This window comes from Mixophyes fleayi, chromosome 9 (assembly GCF_038048845.1).
Source record: "Mixophyes fleayi isolate aMixFle1 chromosome 9, aMixFle1.hap1, whole genome shotgun sequence".
Classification (NCBI taxonomy): Eukaryota; Metazoa; Chordata; class Amphibia; order Anura; family Limnodynastidae; genus Mixophyes; species Mixophyes fleayi.
In genome coordinates, this window is record NC_134410.1 from 104,594,436 (window position 1) to 104,614,781 (window position 20,346).

Here is a 20,346-nt window from a genome sequence, read left to right on the forward strand (position 1 = left end):
TTGTCCTTGTAGGGATTCCTCACTTTCTAGCTGTACTCAGTCCCACCAATTGAAAATGCCAATCTGCAACACCTTACTGTAACCATCACATGCCCAATGATTCAGCAATCCCCAGTGTAGGGTCTTCTAAGGTCTACTTCCTTCTCCAGGGACCAATTCCTCCACTGCCATCGGCCAGTACAATTTACAATTTGCTTCCTGCAGATACGGGTATCCATGCTAGGAATCTGGTGCAGATGAGAATATCACCTGCAATCCAGTATCCAGCAGTCTCTAGTGATCCTTTCCTCCAAAATCCAGTGCAACGGGAGACCTCTCTTCAAAGTCTTCTTCTTCCTCTCGACAGTTGTGTGTGAAGTATCCTTGCTGCTGACACTTTAAACATTACAGTTCTTCTGGCTTCTGCAGCAGTGCACATCTGTCCTTCTTCTACTTTTCTTCCCACTGCAATGCTCCAGATTGGCCATCATAATTCTGCTGACTACGACAAAATGTAACGGGTCCAGTATCTGGCGGACAATCCTTCTTTTCCAAAATCTCTTTAAAGTCTTCTTATTCCTCTGGACAGGCGCGTGTGAAGTGTTGGACAGATCTTACTTGATCGCGATGTATCCACTGGAGCATCAGCAAAAGGGCTCCACATGGGAGTGTATCAATTATCCTTGAAGTCTTGTACCAATTGTCCTTGTAGGGATTCCTCACTGTTTTGCAGTTCCGATTGGCAGCACCTTACTACCTGCCTGCTTTGAGGTGCGTGCCATATCCCCGCCTCTCCAGCAGAGTACCATCTGGTGACACTCGGGTAGCAACTCCTAGTGCCCGTGACAGTCTTCTTATTCCTCTGGACAGGCGCATGTGAAGTATCGCACAGATCTTACTTGATCGCGATGTATCCACTGGAGCATCAGCAAAAGGGCTCCACATGGGAGTGTATCAATTATCCTTGAAGTCTTGTACCAATTGTCCTTGTAGGGATTCCTCACTGTTTTGCAGTTCCGATTGGCAGCACCTTACTATCACTCTTCCGGGGGCACTCTGCTACAGTAGCTGGGGAGGCCATGTCACTCGCATCAAAGTGGTGTTCATGGGAAGGTCCTCCACTTGGGGCTGATATAGGAAAACCCTCCAAAAAGCTCCTGGTCCTCTGCTCTTATTGGTGTTCTTCGAGCCTCTGCACTCTCAATGTGGTCAATATTAAACACTCCGGAGCTCGTTCTAATGGTTGGCTACAGGAAAAAATAAATAAATGTTTATGTATTGAAACCATGATGAGAACTTCATGAAAGCTAAATAGAGTTATGAAAAGGCAAAGTTTGGTTCTGCTTTACTTTAATAATTAAATTGTTTGAGCTTTTGCAGTACAATTTGCCATGAGATGAACAAGATGCGATTAATGGCTAAAATCAACCACAAGCACACATGAATGGGAGAGCCTTCTTATCAAATATCACAGTACAATAAAGTAATACTGTATAAAAGTAAAATTGTAATTTGTTTTTTTGGGGGAAGAGAGGGAGGGGTGCAACAAATAAATTATATCTTTTAAAATACTCTTTAGATATTATATATATAGTTTTTATAAGTGAGCTTCCACATGTGCACATGGACCGGGCAATAGAATATAAAGTATTTCTTATAAAATAAAACTACATAAAAATGTTACATGGCAGTACAAATGTCAAAAAATAAATTTCAAACTCGTACCTATTGTCACCTTTTCTTCTCTTCTAAAATAAACATTAAACATTTCCCTTTTTTCCTGAAAAACTGCTCAATAGGCCTCACGTGCATATTCAATTAGAGAACATCTGACCTGTTTTCTTTTAATGTATCACATTTGTACTTCTATCTAATGTGGGTGTTTTTCTTTTCTATTTTTTTTTCCCAATTTCCATTGCAGAATCAGTGCAATATACCATATAAAGTGCACCTAGTTGGAGAAGAAGGCATCTCCTTGAAGGTAAGAGCAACGCCTGATCTCAACCAATTTTGAACGTGAGTAAATTAAAACTGATTTACAATAGTACATTAGGGTACTGAGCGACAAACACCAGCACTAAGATTGCCCCTAAATATACAGTCTCAATCACTTGAAGCTCATTTAAACTCTCAATATTCCTGAAATCTCTTTTTGCATTATAGTGAAATATGAGGCACAGTTGCCTCATATGCTAAGCCATGTCCTTTTCTGTACACGGGTAGGTATAAGGTCTTGTCATGACAAAAGGACATTTGTTTTGGAGACCTGGATCTATCCAGATTTGTAAATAACACTTAGGGCTAGATTTACTAAACTGCGGGTTTGAACAAGTGGAGATGTTGCCTATAGCAATCAATCAGATTCTAGCTGTCATTTTGTAGAATGTACTAAATAAATGATAGCTAGAATCTGATTGGTTGATATAGACAACGTCTCCACTTTTTCAAACCAGCAGCTTAGTAAATATACCACTTATTGTCTTTTCACACATTGATTTTGAGCAAAACAGGTTTTTCCATATACTTACTGGGCCAGGAACATGTGGAGGAGCAACTCTAAGGGCTTCCAGCGAGACCCAATCTATATGCACGAAAAACTGATGCTGGCGGATGTTTCCATTGACTCCTAAACGCTGGGATGGATTATTACACAGGAGCTGAAAAAGAAAGAGTTTCTGTCATCATTGTAGCATTGAGGTGTGTATGTGGGTTATACAGTTTGTGATGACAGACATCCTAAATATGAAGCTGCATGGGGTTACTACTTGTCCCAGAGGCCAGAACTGATGGTAAATAGGTGTGATACCCTGACAAGAAAGTGTTCCTGTGGAGCCAGTGTAAGTAATTCAGGTCTACACTACCAATACTGTACGGTAAAGAACAACATATGGGGTGTGAAATATCCACATAAATATCATATATTAATGTAAGATTCTACTGTTCATTTTGTAATAAGTCAATTAAGCTTTGAGTAATGTAGAGCAGAACACTATAATATGGATTAGAAAATCTTATTTACCTTGTTAATGATGTCTTTAGCCACATCCCCTGGTATTATGGCCCGTCTGCGATTGTAGCCAGATGTTCCGGTAATCATTTCCTTAATGATGACTCCAAATGAAAACCAATCCACCCCGGCGTTATACTCCTCTCCTGCCAGCATCTACCATAAGAGAGAGATATTATACCAAACGTTAATCTATCATTAGATAGTCTACTTTATCCTATGTCTCTGTGTCTCTATGGCACTGATTCCTTGTTATTATCATCTCCCCTCTTTCACTCGGTTACTCTTTGTTACTCTTTGTGTTTTAGAAAAATGAAGATAATGTGAATGTCAGAACAGCTGGTTATTCAGCAAATAGGATTAGGAGTTTCTGACCCAACGCTGCCTCGTGAAAAGTCCATCCAATATTGCTGATTAAATAAATTACTGTCATCAATGTATATTACATAGAAAGTTTTAACTCATGTATTTATGCAGCTACAATAATTAATTTCCGCTAGCAATAACTTGAGTGAACATTTATTGTTAGGGAAGTGGGTGCTTATTTACCATAGTATGTGCCACATTCCCCACGTCTATTTAGTAAATGACATATTACATTATAAATCAGTATATATTCACAGTGCCATTCACTTTGACTTAGATCTTCATGGCAGCTGTAAGGTCAGCATAGGCTGAGCTGGTTGAACTGATGAAAACGGCTAACATTACTCAAATATCACTTAGAAATAAATATATAGTACATTTTGACATGAAGTTTAGTAAAGATATGTGTTAATATTTGTACCTATTAAATGTTAAATAAAATTGACAGCTCCTTAAAGGTTTTTCTCAGATCTAATAATACATTTACATAATATATTATGTCCTCACAAAACAGTAGAAATATACCTTACTACTAACCTCTGGAGCAATAAATCCAGGAGTTCCAACGCGCTCTGTGGCTGTCCTCTCCCCAAACATATTGTCTATTGAAAGACCAAAGTCGGCAATTCTTAGATGACCGGACTCTGCCACCAAGATGTTTTCAGGCTTTAGGTCTCTGAAGAGAAATAATTGTTAATAACTGTTTTACCTAATGACAAATATATACTTTACTTATCAGTAGTATTACAGAAGTCAAATGTTATAGACAACTGCCCCGCTAGGACAGCGCCACTTATGGGCCAATTTATTAAATGCAGGCAATATGGACGTTTTTTTTTATCTCTGCTCCTCACAGCAATAGAAAACCTCCTATCACATGATTTATTAATAACATATAATTCACCTGCCCGGTGATACTGGCCAGAGTGGAAAGAGTCGGGCCAGGGTTATGCCCATGTGTGCCCGGATAGCTGATTCACACATGCCCTGTAGAACTGAATGCGCAGACTTGGGCTTTCAGCTCCACTTGTTGAAAAAAAGTTTTAAAAAATATTACAAAACATATTAAAAATAAATAGTTATACAAACATTTTTGTTGTGGAAACATGCTTTACTGAATTAATAAAATATGTTTTCATTAAATTTTTCTGTTACTGTTGCAATCCTTGGTAAATAGACTCAAGACCTGGAGAATCTTTTCTGTAACTAGGGCGATAGCACTGCTAGTGATGGGAAGTGTTCCCTGGAGATTGGGTTTTCTCAGTTTAATAAATAGGCCCGTTAGTGATGACAGTGTTTTAAATACTAAATTGAAGGATAATTAGAAAATAGACATTACTGTAAGTAAAAGACCTGGACCTGACTGTGTATGAAATTGAGAATAATAATATAATTACCGATGGATGATACCCTTAGAGTGCAGGTATTGCACCCCACATGTGATCTCCGCTGCATAGAACCTTAAAGAGAAAAAATTAATGTAACATGTTAATAATAGAAAGAATAGTAGAATAATAGAAATGGAAGAATGCCTGATGTCACTACACTGTTGTTGGGGTTCCTGCTCCTTCTGTTATCAAATGGTTTGAAAAAGTGGTGATGTTGTCTATAGCAACCAATCAGATTCTAGCTTTCATTTATTTAGTGCATTATACAAAATGACAGCTAGAATCTGATTGGTTGCTATAGGAAACATCACCACTTTTCCAAACCCGCAGTTTAGTAAATATACCCCTCAGTCTGCTTGCCCCCATTCCCCTACTAACATCATAGCACTGCCCCTGTCAAGGGACCCTTTGTTATCACTAACAAATTAGCAAACAAGCACACTCACTGATATTCTGTGATGCTGTGAGCATTTGTATTATGTGATTGGTTACCGATTGGTTGATTCCCACCCACTATAAAACTGAGGAAATTACAGATGTGCTGGTGATGAAGATCAAATAAATAAGGTGCGACAAACACACTTTAGTAAAGAGATTATCCTAAACATGCTCCAGTCCTTGTGTAACTACACTGCATCATGCAAGATCCCTATTTTATTGTTATTAAAGAGTTGTCAACGTTTGGACAACTTCATCTTAATATAAATTGTCCACCTGCACACCAAATTTGGGGCATCCTCCTGGGTACCCATTCCCGTTACCTGAAGACTAGCACAATCAAATTTACTTTTGCCTCATTTTCACTGCAGCACCACTGCAGATCACAGCTCAGTATTCCAATCTCAAATGAGGTCTATTGATCAGGATTGGATGGACGATGTCACCAGTGATGTAATCTGCGGCATCATCTTTTGTCCCAGCTTCAAATAAAGATTGCATTCAGATATACACTACATATAAATGGGGATTTTCCAAAGGTGGACTGTTCCTACCCCGGCTCAGACTGTTATAATCCATCTCAGAGCACCCCTCCTTTGTATTTAGGGTACTTACGCTGCGCTGGTGATGTCCAAGCAGCCTGTCCTCTGCAGGAACGTGTGGAAGTCCCCGCCACTTGCATATTCCAGCCCCAGGAATAGATGGTTCTGTTTGATTGGACACAGACAATAGATAAGAATATATTTACATAGGAAAACATAGCAACACTTTTTTAGCTAAGTTAGGCGAGCATACTTGCTTATATCAACGTCATTAACCAAGAAAAGATGAAACTTGTATATGTGAAAGATGTGGAAAGATATAGAGAAAATCCTAACTAATGATTTTGTTTCAACAGGAAATACACTAATACCGTTGTCTGGAAGGCAAGATATGGATGGACGAGGAAGGCGCTACCAGACGCAACTTCTAGCACCCTGCGCTCCACCAACATCAGCTCCCTTTCCTCCGACAGTAGATTCCTCTTCTGGATGATCTTAACTGCCAGTTGCTGACCAGTTAGAGGGTCCTTAGCAAGCAGGACCTAGAGATAGAGACATGCACAAGTGATATTTATTTTATTACCTGTAGAACCACCCAGGTAGCTCAATATATTTACATTCCTATGTGTATGTCAATGTTATTGAGAGTTAAGTTATATTGTCTTACTGGTTTCAGTAACATGTTATAATATAGAAGAAAAGACTTTTAGAAATCATTCAAATCTTTAACAAGATGGAATTTAATTGACATTTTGAAAGTAATAACAGTAATATGCTTTCAGTCAGCACAGTTGTAACGACATAATTGTTCATGATTCTTCTTCTACTACAAGCTGTGAGTCACACAGTTGTCATCTGACTTGAGTTGTCCAACCTCTGTCACAAGACTTACCTCCCCAAAGCTGCCCTGGCCGAGCTGATGGTAAAAGGAAAGCCTCTTGATGTATTTAGACGCTGTACCTCCAGGACCAGCTTTCTGAACACCACTTCCTCCTTATGGGGAGAAAATGATTTGAACAATGTAACATTTACCATTCAGAGATAACTGTACACGTAAAATGCATGTATTCTATAGTGTTAAACATTTATATAACAGTAGTGGAATCAGCATACTGTAATTTGTACAACAGAGAGATCAACATAAACACAGCCATACAGGTAACAAGGGACAATCAATTGTACATGGAAGAAAGATAGTTTTGCCATCAGCATAGAGAGGGTTTCTTTACTGTAAGAGCGGTTAAAGTGCGGGATTCCTTGCCACATCTGGCGGTGATGATGACGTCACTAACAGAAATTAAAAATGTATTTGATCCCTTTCTTACAAGTAATTATATATATAATATGTAATTACTAGAACACATTGCAGGGGTGGTTGACCAAGGAGATTTATCTGATTGCCATTTTTGGGTCATGAATGGAGATTTCGCCTCTGAGATGTGTGTATCATAATAATGCTTCCCTGTCTTTGTAAGTAACATTAGTGTCTTCTCTCTCCTGCCAGCATCTCTCCTCTACCTGCTAGTGTCTCCCAGTCTTGTCAGTGTAACTCCCTGTCATGTCAGTTTGTCTCCCAGTCTTGTCAGTGTGTGCCTGTCCTGTCAGTGATTTACCCTGTGCTGAGTATTCCTGGTCTATCTGTCTCCCTGTCCTTTCATTGTGTCTCCCTGTCTCATTGCGTCTCCCTGTTTAGCCAGTGTGTCTCCCAGTCCTATGTGTATGTTTTCCTTTCAGTTGTCTCCTTGTAATGTTTGTGTCTGCCTGTCCACTCAGGGTTTCTTCATATTACAACAGTGTTCACAGAATGGAGGCCCCATCCTTTATATCTGTCTGGGCTCAATCTAGGCAGAAACCAACTCTCACAGTACATAATAAAACCTGGTGATCACTTACACATATTTTTTTGAACTTTCCCATTGCACTTATGGGGCTCTTGGCACGTGAAAAACTTCTATGTGTAGAAAACACTGAATTACAAGGCTTTCCTGACACTTATAGCAGAAGCATTAGCTGTCATAATGCAGCAGGGTAATTGTCAGCGTATTGAATGGCAGGCAAAAAGAGTTGAATTTTTTTTAAAAAAACATATAGTGTAGTGATTTGGTATAAATAATTACCTACCAAAGACACATGGTGGGTCCCAGTCATAATAATAGGAGAATGACATCCAGTGACCCCCAGTAATTGAGACTTCTGGGTCAAAGGGATGGAATCCAAAGGGTATATTTATATTTATATTTATCCAGTTGTGATTTTCTGGCTAGCTTGGAAAGGGGAGATGTTGCCTATAGCAACCAATCAGATTCTAGCTATCATTTGTAGAATGTACTAAATAAAGGATAACTAGAATCTGACTGGTTGCTATAGGCAACATGTCCACTTTTCAAACTAGCCAGAAAATAGCAGTTTGATAAAATTACCCTGAAAAGAAGGGGAAACACCAAGAAGGGTGAAAATCCTGCAAAAGATCATTACATGTACATTTTGTATGTGACTACTCACAATTGATTAATTCAGATAAGTTAGAAAAATGTTTTCATAAAGGTAGAAGTTAAAAAACTTTATTACCTATTATCATATTTCCCACCAGTTCCGGGACTAGTTGCCAATTTCATAGGGCAAAAGGTGCATAGTTTGTTGGCAGAGGTGTGTGTGATCATCAAAGAAAGTCGGTGTGGCAGAGGTGGATCAGAGGTGTTGCCTAAGTTGTCCTGATTTTTCGCTGGTGCTGTTGTGAGGTTTTGATTATTATACAAAGGGGGAGGGGGTTCCTGCCGCACTGGTTATTATTTTATATGATACATAACCTTTCCCACTTATTTGGTATAATTACATTTCTATATGAGGTGCTACCGCTGATAACCACTAGGTTAATATCTGTTACAAAGAGAAGTAAAAGTTATGGTTATTCTGATTCCATGCACTAGGGAAGGTTATAAAATCTCAATATCCTTCATTGTTATGCATTAAAAACAATTAATTTTGAGTATATTGGATATTAAGTTAATAGTAAGAAAAATCTGTAGAATGAAAATAAGGGACTAAATTGCAGTATAACAACTGTAATACATCATCTGTTACTGCATATAATTTATTACAGTAATCACTCTTTTCTGTGCTCTCTGTGTATCATTCAATTAACTAAACTCGTAAGTGTAACTAAATACCCAAATCTATAATAATATCAGTATAAGAAAAATGTTACAGATCAACAGATTAGCACTGTGATAATAGTTAGATTATAATGATAAATTAACTTTAAGAAAATGCTATCCAATTATTTCCCGGTTATGCTAGTTGTAACTCAGGTTTGCTGGAAGAATGTTATTCATTTATATAGTTACTATTTAAAGACTTGAGTAAGTTGTATAATATTGCAATATTCATATTACAAAATAATTTTAGGATAATGGATATAATAAACAAACTTGAAAAACCTTGAAAAAGCACCTAGGCAAAATGCATGTCTGCGTTTCTATCTCTGCTTACTGTTTTAAAAATTAAGCCCCTAAATGAATGAACTAATGAATAATATAATCTAATACCTCTTAGTGCTATTTGACCAATAATGTAAAGTGTCAACACTATAGTAAATATTAAACTAAGTATACAGACACAGAAAACTATCAAATCTAAAATGCTATAAAATGTAAGCCGCTTACCGACTTGTTCGATATAATTAACACTAGCTAAATATCCATCTGCAAGAAGATCACAAACAAACTGATTTGATCGTTATTACACTTACCCATATCTAAATTTCTGGGTCTGCTAGGTAAAAAGATTACTAATTCAACATACATGAAGAAACAAGCAGATAAAGGGGATACCAATACGACTCAAACTGGGATTCAAACTGGGGTTAATTCATAAAAAAAAACCATGATTGAGAAAATTCTGTTGTTTATTAAATCTATACAATTACTTTGTAATATGATTGTTACAATATTATGGAACATACTTGACTCCTTAAATAGAAACTATGTCGCTGATTAACATTTCTCCAGCAAACCTGAGGTACAACTAGGCAGCATTTCCTGAACTACTTATTGCCTTATAAGGTAACTTATTCTGGTTGCAGTAAAATATAGGCAACATATGAATTTGGATACTGTATGAACTGACATCTAAAAACCCCATTTGAAGGGCCAATACTGCTAATAAGCACTAAGGGGCATATTCAATTCCGATACGAAAATCCGCGTTATTGCGGTACCGTATTACCGGTAGTACTGCGCATTTTCCGCGGTAATGCGCGTTACCGCGGATCGGATCGGAATTGAATATGCCCCTAAGAGTTTTATAGTAAGGCTATACAGATAACTGACAAATGACTATAAGTGAGGGAATAAACATATTCAGTTGCTGCCAGTATAAGTTACAACATGACGCTGTACTGATATTAATTAATTGCAAACTAGATATAATAGATGCTGCTTGCTATACAGATATAATAACCTTTCTACACAACTGCTATAACACTATACAATATATCCAAGTTTATAAATAACCTACTGCATTGCTGGCTATGATATTCTCAATGTTTTAGCGTAACCGTGAAATAATTGGATAGCATTTTCTTAAAGTTAATTTATCATTAAAATCTGAAAACCATCACGTTGCTAATCTGTTGATCTGTAACATTTTTCCTATACTGACATTATTGTAGATCTGATAGACAATCTGAAAAGCTCTGGACAATTGAATAATAAGTAGAATGCGAAAATAATAGAGATTAATTGATTAAATGATACACAGTAACAGATTATATATTGCATTTGTTATACTGTATTTTAGTGTCTTCTTTTTATTCTTCACATTTTTCTTACTATTATTTTAACATCCAATATTCTTACAATTAATTGTTTTTAATACATAACAATAAAGATTAATGATATTTTATAAAAATCCCTAGTGTTTCGCATGAGATTAACCACCACTTTTTCTTTTCGTTGTAATAGGTTTACATTACAATTCTACTGCTTTTCGTGTCTTATATATCAATGCTACCATACCTGCTATTTCCTGGTCTTTACTACACTCGCCTTTCTGTCTACTATATCTCCACTCCACACCAATGGCCTCCCCAGCTGTTTTCTGTCTCTTTCTATCTCCAGTCTTGATGGAATCAATTTGATAAAAGTAACCCTCTAAGCTGACACTTTCTTCCTCCTCAGAAATCTGTTTCTTTCTCCCCTTATCCATCTCTACTTCTTTCTTATGAATCGTCTCTTCGGACCCTGCAAACATCCTTCTCTTTCGGTTTGCCATAACCATGGAACCACCATCGTCTGAACTTTCGATAATTATACATCCTTCTTCAGCATGTAGACTCTTATGAATCTTCTCTTGGGACCCTGCAGATATCCTTCTCTTTCGGTTTGCCATAACCATGGAACCACCATCGTCTGAACTTTCGATAATTATACATTCCTCTACAACATGTAGACTCTTAGGAATCTTCCCTTTGGACCCTGCAGATATCCTTCTCTTTCGGTTTGCCATAACCATGGAACCACCATCGTCTGAACTTTCGATAATTATACATTCCTCTACAACATGTAGACCCTTTCCGAAACCTTTAGTATGTGACTCTGCTGAAGACCTCTTTCTACCCTTCTTCTTGATGGACCCATATTCTTCTGAGCTATCAGAAATCCTTCTCTTCCTTAAAACCATCCTTCTCTTTCTCCTCTTATAAACCTCAAACTCCTCTTCCTCAAAACAAATATTTTTCTCCGATTTTGAAGACATTTCACCAGATCATGCAACTTGCCTGACTGACTTCCAACTGCCACACGGACTGGTGAAAATAAACATCAGCGTTGCTAGGATACAAGTGATGTCAAATAACATGGAACTCACTGCCACCAGCCATGGTTTAACTGTCAGCTCATCAGCCCGGAAACCCAACTCATGTCACCTAACTTGTAGCTGGGACCTTATTGTAAGAAAAATAGGTATCATTTGGCATTTCCAGCAATAGACCTAGTGCCTCTAGTTCAAGAACATATGTTTACTTACTCTACCATATGCCCAGCACATTTAAGCCTGTTTTATGCCATGTGAACCCATACTGTTACAATATTGAAAAGCAAAGAAAAAAATAGTTTACACTCTACAGTTATTGAAAATAGAAAACTGCTGAACACACAGACATACAAAGAACATTACATGTAAACTATAAACTTTATTCTTGTCCACATATAAAAGATAATTCCTAATTAATGTACGTAAAGGAAATTACAGGTTAGCTGCAATCTTTATTTTTGCTTACAGATACTGAATAATTGCCTAATAAAGTACAAATTTTCAATATCATTAAGTTATCATAATATATATGTTAGACGTTGCTGAATAGATGTAGGGCTGTGTTTGTGGGCAGCAATAGGTGAATGAAAATAAAATATGAGCAATTTGCATTTTGTCTGTGCCTTTTGCTCTAACTATTCTATAAATTATAAAACTATATTTATTACAATATGCTACAAAACAATACCATATTTTTCAATAAAAGAGGAAGAAATGTAACAGAAAATTCACTTAGAGTAATTATTAAAAAGACATTCTCTTTGTAAGCAAAGCCGTCCATTAATGGAAATCACATAATCTTAATGTACCTTTCGGGTTCATAAAACTATTCATAGATAGTTCTAATAGTATTATAAACAGAGATGAAACTCAATGTATGTGAGTACTAACATTTCTTAATCTGTATAAAGAGCCTCTATAAATCATATCCTTCTCTTTTCCCTGAATCTCTCTATAAGGACAAGGAATTCCTTATAATAATCCTTATCAAGCGTACAATTCTTTATAATCCTGAAAAGCTGACACTTTGGGATTGATATAAACCATTCCTGTGGCTACTTTGTGCATCCAGGTTTGTATTTGCATCCAAGTCGCTAAAGGTGTAAAAGATTACATGACACTCATGGGATTTGATGAAAAGAAATTATAAAATGATAAAAGTATTATTAACCGTGTGTAAAAATTACATTAAAGTTATTATTTTTTTAATGGCAAAAAACCCTCTCCAAATCCAGCATGTTCACTGTCCAAATAAAGATAAGATCATCAATGGGCCGTCTCAATTTCTGAATATACTCCTTTATAGATGTGAAAGTTCGATCAAAAACCATAAGAGATTTTGCCCAAAATCCCATAAGATTTTGTCTTTATCTTGGCAAATAACAACATTAAATAAGTTTAATATATTTATTTCAGTTAATATCAAATATAATGTGATAAAGAAAGTAATTAATGTTTCCAACATATTAATCACATCGAGCTTGGTCTCAATTTGTTCAAAATTACACAGGAACGTTTCTAGTATTATTTATGAAGCATTCACACATTGGTCCACATTGGCGGAAGCCTGAGGATGTCACCTGGTCACACATGGAAAGATGGCCTCAATACATTGCTCAAATATGAAGATTTTAGGCCCGATTCAAATCGGAAAGCAACTTGCAAGTAACTATTCAAAGCCACATTTCCACAGATATGTTCTGATATGAAAATAGCAGTAAACAAGTTATGGTACGTAATTCAGCTGGAAGCATGGTTGTGCATACGCGGGATTTATTTTATTATTTTTATTTTGCAATTGTACTTTTTTTTACTACATGCGTATTTACTATTAATTCACATCAGAATGCAACTGTGATCATTTCTTTAATTACCTTTATTAGTCATAAAACACTGCAGACTCCTGACAATTTACTAATATTAAACCTTTCATTGCATTACCTCATTAACCTACACTAGACCATGCTAAGATTTTTCCCTTTAACTTATTCTTCAGTATCAAATATGTCTCATTATTACACATTTGCATTTCATGAATAAAACATACACAATGTTCCCCTATTAACTATAAATTGTAAATAACAACAAGAACAACTACACAAAACACAACAACATTAAAAAAAAATATATTTTTTTCCACCAAAATATTTTTATTGTGACATTGAAACAAACAAAAAGAAAATTCCATATGTTGAAATGAGAAACAGGTAGCATACAGGTATGAAATGGAACAGAGTGTTTTCTGAATGAAGTGAGACAGACGGTGCAGGTTATGGTGCAAGGCCAAGTGGGGGCGCAACACCTGACTGCCCGTTACATACCAAATCCCCACCAATGAAGCAGCAGTATATTCCTGTAGTGGCAGAAACGCGGGACTCCACTGCGATTAAAAAGAGCAAGCCCAAGGAGGAGGGTGCCAGTTTCCTGTTCCTGCAACGTTCTAACATGCAAATAATAGCGCCAGGACGGTGTCAGAACACAGGAGACTAGGAGCCGGCACAGAAGGAAGAAGAAAGAGGATCAAGAGGAAATAGGAAAAACATATAGAAAGAAGAAGAGAAGCTCCGGTAAAGAAATGATTAGAGGGGCTGGAGACAAGGGGTGAGGGCTCTGGTGAGAACAGGAGGGAGGTCTGCAGAGAACAGGAGGGGGGGGGGGTTCTAGAGAGAAAGAGGGAGGGCTCTGGAGAGAACAGGATGGACAGCTGTAGAAGAGGGTGTCTGGAGTAAACGGGAGGGGGGGAGGGGGGGGGAGTGGTCTGGAGAGAAGAGTCCATAGAGAATAGGTGGGGATTCTGCAGAGAATAGACTGAGATTCAGGCAGCAGGGATAGGAGGGAAGGGGGAAATTTCTTTGGTGTACATAAATGTGATATATAATATGAAAACATAAGTAATAGATAAAAAAAAATCAGTAAAACATTAATATGCAATAATATATACTATTAATTGAGGGGAAATTTGTAAGCCATAATTTGATTGTTGGACTGGTGGGGGAAATTGGCCTTTGTATTAAAAGGAAATGTTAATAATTTAATTTCAGGGTGGTGAGGGTCTGGTTTTTAAATATGGAGGTTATTAACTTAATTTGGGTTTGGTGATGAATAATATGGGTTATTAAATGGGGATGCTATTAATTTAATGGTAGGGGTTGGTGAGAGGTGAAACGGGTCTATTATTTAAATGGGAATGTTACTAAATGAATGTTGGGTCTGGTTGAGGTGGAATATGTCTGTTTATTAAATGGGAATGCTACTGATTTAATGTCTGGGCTGATTGGGGTATGTCTGTTGTTTAAATGGGAATGTTATTAAATTAAAGTCGGGCTGGTTAGGGGGAAGAAGGCCTAATTATTAAACGTTGGTGGTATTTATTTTATGTCGAGGTATATGGAGGGAAATAGACATCAACTGTAAATGCTATTAATTAAATTCTGGAAAAGATTGGGTAGAATGGTGTTTGGGTGTTTTTAAACAGAAAAGGCTACTGATTTAATGTCTGTCTGGTTGTGGGGAGAGACACCTAGATTCTTCTTTTACTGCTCATCTTTATAGAAGGTGCATAGTAACTTTCTCTTCTACAAACAGAACCCCAATATTCCAGGATCTGACCAAGCAGCAGCGGAGCATAAGACACCAGCAGGCAGGAGATACCGGCTATGTATAACCGCTATGAGGCAGCATCTACTCCCATAAAGGTACATTGGTGGGGCCAGTGTTCTGCTTTGCCCAGGGAACTAAAATGTCTAGTTACAGCTCTGCTTCATCCTAACCCTGTCATGTACAAGTAACAAACATCTCCAGAATAGCTTATTTATTTCACACAAGACACTGCAAAACTTTTATTCATGAACCCATAATCTCCCACATTGACAGTAACAATTATCTTCTTATTATGAATGTAGTGGTTACACTAATTTTCCTTGCAAAACATTCTTATACTGTTGCTCCGCTCTGCATACTTGGCTGCCTGTAACTGACCAAATTCAATATAAAACACTTCTCACATACTATGCCATAAACAACACTGTACCTGCTTCTATCTCTTCTCTTTTCTCAAAATATCGCCTAACTCGACCCCTTTGCCAAAGATCTGTGCCTCTAATACACACTCACTGCTTTCACCCATTCACGATTTCAGGATGCTTTCATGCTGCACCCACTCTGTGGAAATCCCTGTCTCCCATCTCCCATCTCTTTAGACAAGCTTAACAAATTCCTGAACTATTTGTTAGCTTCCTACGCTAATCCATACATGCCAACTCTCCCGTTCGCGAGAATCCCGAATTCTCCCGCATCCAGATCAGAGCCGACATGTATTCGTGGAGGGGACGGGGCTTTGCGATTCGCATTATTTTGGCCCCGCCCCCAGTGATATAATACCTGTTTTGGGTCTTTATACCACTGTAGAAAGTCCCAAAACAGGCATTACATCACTGGGGGTAAGACAAATTGACGAAATTCGTAAAGCCACGTCCCCTCCGCCCATACACCCCTCCTGCCCTCCAGGAACTTCCGGACGTGGCCAACATAAAGTTGGCAAGTATGTGCTATTCCATCCATTTATTACCCCTCTGTAGACTTCACTTTCTATACTGAAACAATCTTCTGACCTCCAATTCACCATTGCAGTGTGACTGATTCATAAAGCCCTATTAAGCACTTTTTCCTATTCAATTTGGCTGGACATGTAATCACTGGCACAAATTAATATTAAAGTATTAAAATAAAGATTGTAAGATTATGTGCAGAGTCTTTATACTACTTTGTCTATTTGTTAATACCCAGGTGGGATTCACTAAAGGACAAACCGCATGGTTCTTGGTGTTATGATATGCAGTTTGAAAACTATGCAACTTACTAAAGAGCAAAATGCACATAAAAGTGCATTCTTTTATACCACAAGGTTAAAACTGCAATCCTGATTTTACTACACTGAAGGTAAACACAGCGTGCAATCATCATCATCATCATCACCATTTATTTATATAGCGCCACTGATTCCACAGCGCTCTACTCATTCAGTCCCTGCCCCATTGGAGCTTACTGTCTAAATTCCCTAACATACACACACAGACTAGGGTCAATTTGATAGCAGCCAATTAACCTACTAGTATGTTTTTGGAGTGTGGGAGGTAACCGAAGCACCCGGAGGAAACCCACGGAATCACAGGGAGAACATTCAAACTCCACACAGATAAGGCCATGGTCAGGAATCGAACTCATGACCCCAGTGAGGCAGAAGTGCTAACCACTAGGCCACTGTGCTGCCCTAAATACACAAATAAAGTGAAATCCATATTTGCCTATTATCCCAGGATGTCAGGGAGACTTCACAATTTTTGAGAGCTCACCCAGACTCCCGGGAGAGCAGGGCAACCTCCCGAATCCTGCCCGCTTCGTTGGTGAAGTGGGTGGGGTTGGGACTGCTCATGTCACCCTGGCCCCGTGCTGCCCTATATGCAATGTAATAAGTGGTGGTTTCTCCCCAAAAAAATGTGGTATACCAATGAAGATAGCTCAAAAACTGCTGGAGTGATCTTACTTGTTAGAACGGAAAAAAGTAAATAAATATTTATTTTTATAAGCGCAGCAATGCTGCTGCTAGAGGAGGGCATTGTAAAATTATTATTGGGCCCTTGCACCTATTGAGGACAGGCTGAATGCTGAATAGCACTGGGCCCCTTCTGATACCCTTGGTTGTTGGGTATCAGAGTAATACACTTAAAATATAGAACAAGCACTTGTGGCACTACAAGTGTCAGCATGCACTCACAGCCCATTACGGTCATTGTTTGCAGGCACTTGTAGAACTATACATACCTCCTAACATTTAGAATCCCAGAAGAGGAACAAAGTAAGCCCCACCCTTGGTCCACCCAATCTCCGGCCACAAATGACATATTTCCATAAAGTTCCACCCACTTTCATGCTAAACCCCACCCCTTTTGCAGTCTGCAAATCGGGTTGTCCAGCAAAAATCGGGACAGTCGGGAGACATATATAGGGGTATAGGCGTATGTAGAAAGGGATACATTAGGAGTACAGAATATATTTAGATGGGGTACAGGACAATATAGCAAGGGGTGGGATACATTAGGGGTACAGGACATATTTATTAGGAGTATAGGGGAACATAATAGGGGTACAAAGGTATGATATATAAATGTGTTCAGACCTCACATACATGACTAAATTACAGGCTGCCCACTCATATTACCCCAACAGTAATACTACATATCTATAAATAAAAATAAACAAGTACTGACCAGCAGCATCTCCAATCCCTATGAACAGTCATGAAGTCTCCCGGACACAGTAACAGACACATACAGTCGAGTGCAGGATCCAAACAGAGCTGGAGAGCGGCGGCCATTTTCTTGTGGTCTGACAATCAAAGCACAGGGGCATTAACTCTCCCTTTTTGATTATACCATCTATTTATCCTACCGTGGAGTGCATCATACATACATAGATGTAGAGCAGCGGCTATTTTATTTTTGTCTAAACTCTACAAGAGAGGTATAGTCACTGGAAAGTACTGAAACTCACTTGTCAGTTTACTTTGTCCTGAGTGATGTAGGATGGTCGGCCATCTTCTTGCGGCCTAAACCTCTATGCACAGAGATATTAAATTCTCTCTCTCTCTCAGATTGAACATAATGTGACAGGATGGAGACTAATATCTGTTCTGATACTATCCAGGGGGGCAGTGTGCTTATCGGGACCCACTGTCAGGCGCCAGCATGCACAGGGTACACTTGCAACAACTAATTAAATATGAAATAGCAACATAATTAATTTATCAATGTGTGCACCACTTGTAGTGCACTTTGTTGTGACACTACAATTTCAAGTATGTGCTGATAGCATTATGCATGCTGACCCCTCCCCAATGTCTATATTCGTATTCAGCAAACAAATCAATGAAAAACTTATTTGACTAAAACTTCTCCGTATGGGGCAGATTTAATTCTCTGTGATATACCGTGATGTGCCTCCTGAACAGTTGCGGGCCGAGTCAGACTGCCCAAGCGGGGGACCAAGGAAATTCCTGGTGGGCCCCAATGCCTAATAGCCCCGCCCCACCTGACAAGGGGCGGAGCCACAATACCGTTCCAATGTAATTTGTCACTGTGCTGCAGGACTTGTGTCCCCAGCTCATGACTTACTTGTGCTTACATGACTTACATGTTGTCATTGGTAGTCAGAGGCGCTTCCTCCTTTAGGACTGCCTCCTGCCCATCACTGCCTGAGCTGACTACAGCAATGCCTGAGAGATACAGTCTTAAGTCTTAGTGAGTTACTGCCTCAGGTAAGTGTCTCTTGCAGGCATTGCTGCAGACAGCTCAGGCAGTCAGTTCTCCCATCAGAGAACTGACACAGTCCACAGAGCTCAATTCAGGAGCAGAAGAAGATCAGATATGCTCCCTGGGCCAGACAGAAAAAAAGGCTATTTTAGGTAAGTGAGAGGTATGTCAACATAGTGTGTGACATGTTAATACAATGTGTGTGTGTGACATGTTAATACAATGTGTTTGTGACATGTTAATACAATGTGTGTGACATGTTAATACAATGTGTTTGTGGCATGTTAATACAATGTGTGTGTGTGGCATGTTAATACAATGTGTGTGTGTGACATGTAAATCGATTTAACACCGGGGGTAAATGTATCAAACCGAGCGGGTTAAAAGTGGAGATGTTGCCTATAGCAACCAATTAGATTCTAGCTGTCATTTTGTAGAATGTACTAAATGAATGATAGCTGGAATCTGAACGGTTTTGTCACCCGCCGGGGTATCGGGCAGCTCACCGGACCCCCGGCAAACTTACCTGCCTCCGGCGGTCCGCTCCGTCCCGGGCGCCGCCATCTTGGATTCAGGTCTGCGCATGCGCAGACCCGCAAATTATGAAATCTATGCCTTTCCTCCTATTGGCCAGGCAATCCTGGCGCCAAATACAAAAGGCACTTCCTCCAAACCCTCAGTGCCTGTTCCTCAGTTGCCTTTTGGGTACCTTAGACTTGGCTACTATACTCGTCTGCAAAGCTGACACTCCGTTCAGGTACCAACCATCTATTCCACTAGTCTGCAAAGCTGACACTCTACTCATGTACCTGCTACTCGTCTGCAAAGCTGACACTCCGTTCAGGTACCAACCATCTATTCTACTAGTCTGCAAAGCTGACACTCTACTCACGTACCTGCTACTATACTCGTCTGCAAAGCTTACACTCCGTTCAGGTACCAACCATCTATTCCACTAGTCTGCAAAGCTGACACTCTACTCACGTACCTGCTACTCGTCTGCAAAGCTGACACTCAGTTCAGGTACCAACCATCTATTCTACTAGTCTGCAAAGCTGACACTCTACTCACGTACCTGCTACTATACTCGTCTGCAAAGCTGACACTCCGTTCAGGTACCAACCATCTATTCCACTAGTCTGCAAAGCTGACACTCTACTCACCTACCTGCTACTATACTCATCTGCAAAGCTGACACTCCGTTCAGGTACCAACCATCTATTCTACTAGTCTGCAAAGCTGACACTCTACTCACGTACCTGCTACTCGTCTGCAAAGCTGACACTCCGTTCAGGTACCAACCATCTATTCTACTAGTCTGCAAAGCTGACACTCTACTCACGTACCTGCTACTATACTCGTCTTCAAAGCTGTCACTCCGTTCAGGTACCAACCATCTATTCTACTAATCTGCAAAGCTGACACTCTACTCTCGTACCTGCTACTACTCGTCTGCATGGCTGACATTCTATTCTAATACCTGCTATTCTACCTGCTGGGTTCCAAAC

At 39.0% G+C, this 20,346-nt stretch overlaps 1 protein-coding gene and 1 long non-coding RNA gene across 5 annotated transcripts in view; both read right to left on the bottom strand.

Annotated features, from left to right (window-relative positions):
• LOC142100892 (uncharacterized) overlaps positions 1-20,346 on the bottom strand; it is a 70,531-nt gene that overhangs the window by 8,283 nt on the left and 41,902 nt on the right. The window lies entirely within an intron of this gene.
• Positions 1,044-18,770, bottom strand: LOC142100883 (protein kinase C delta type-like). Of its 4 annotated transcripts, none has more exons than XM_075184775.1 (10): positions 18,720-18,769; positions 17,798-17,915; positions 6,613-6,713; positions 6,092-6,262; positions 5,794-5,885; positions 4,750-4,812; positions 3,890-4,028; positions 2,999-3,142; positions 2,508-2,636; positions 1,044-1,226 (listed from the first exon to the last, which is right to left on the bottom strand). In XM_075184775.1, exons 4-10 carry the CDS (start codon positions 6,170-6,172, stop codon positions 1,083-1,085), a joined length of 792 nt encoding a protein of 263 aa, XP_075040876.1. In that variant the 5' UTR covers positions 6,173-6,262; positions 6,613-6,713; positions 17,798-17,915; positions 18,720-18,769; the 3' UTR covers positions 1,044-1,082. The 4 variants fall into 4 exon arrangements, with proteins under 4 accessions (XP_075040876.1, XP_075040877.1, XP_075040875.1 ...); XM_075184776.1 differs by lacking the exon at positions 18,720-18,769 and adding an exon at positions 18,479-18,711; XM_075184774.1 differs by lacking the exon at positions 18,720-18,769 and adding an exon at positions 18,081-18,301.

Bases quoted from the DNA above. Each gene is read 5' to 3' on its own strand.
- LOC142100883 (XM_075184777.1), bottom strand. From the start codon at position 6,172: ATGTTGGTGGAGCGCAGGGTGCTAGAAGTTGCGTCTGGTAGCGCCTTC. The intron at 3,143-3,889 runs GTTAGTAGTAAG...CTCTTATGGTAG, and splicing joins CTGGATTTATTGCTCCAGAG to ATGCTGGCAGGAGAGGAGTA. The intron at 1,227-2,507 runs GTAAGTATATGG...TTTTTCCTGTAG, and splicing joins CTCCACATGTTCCTGGCCCA to CCAACCATTAGAACGAGCTC.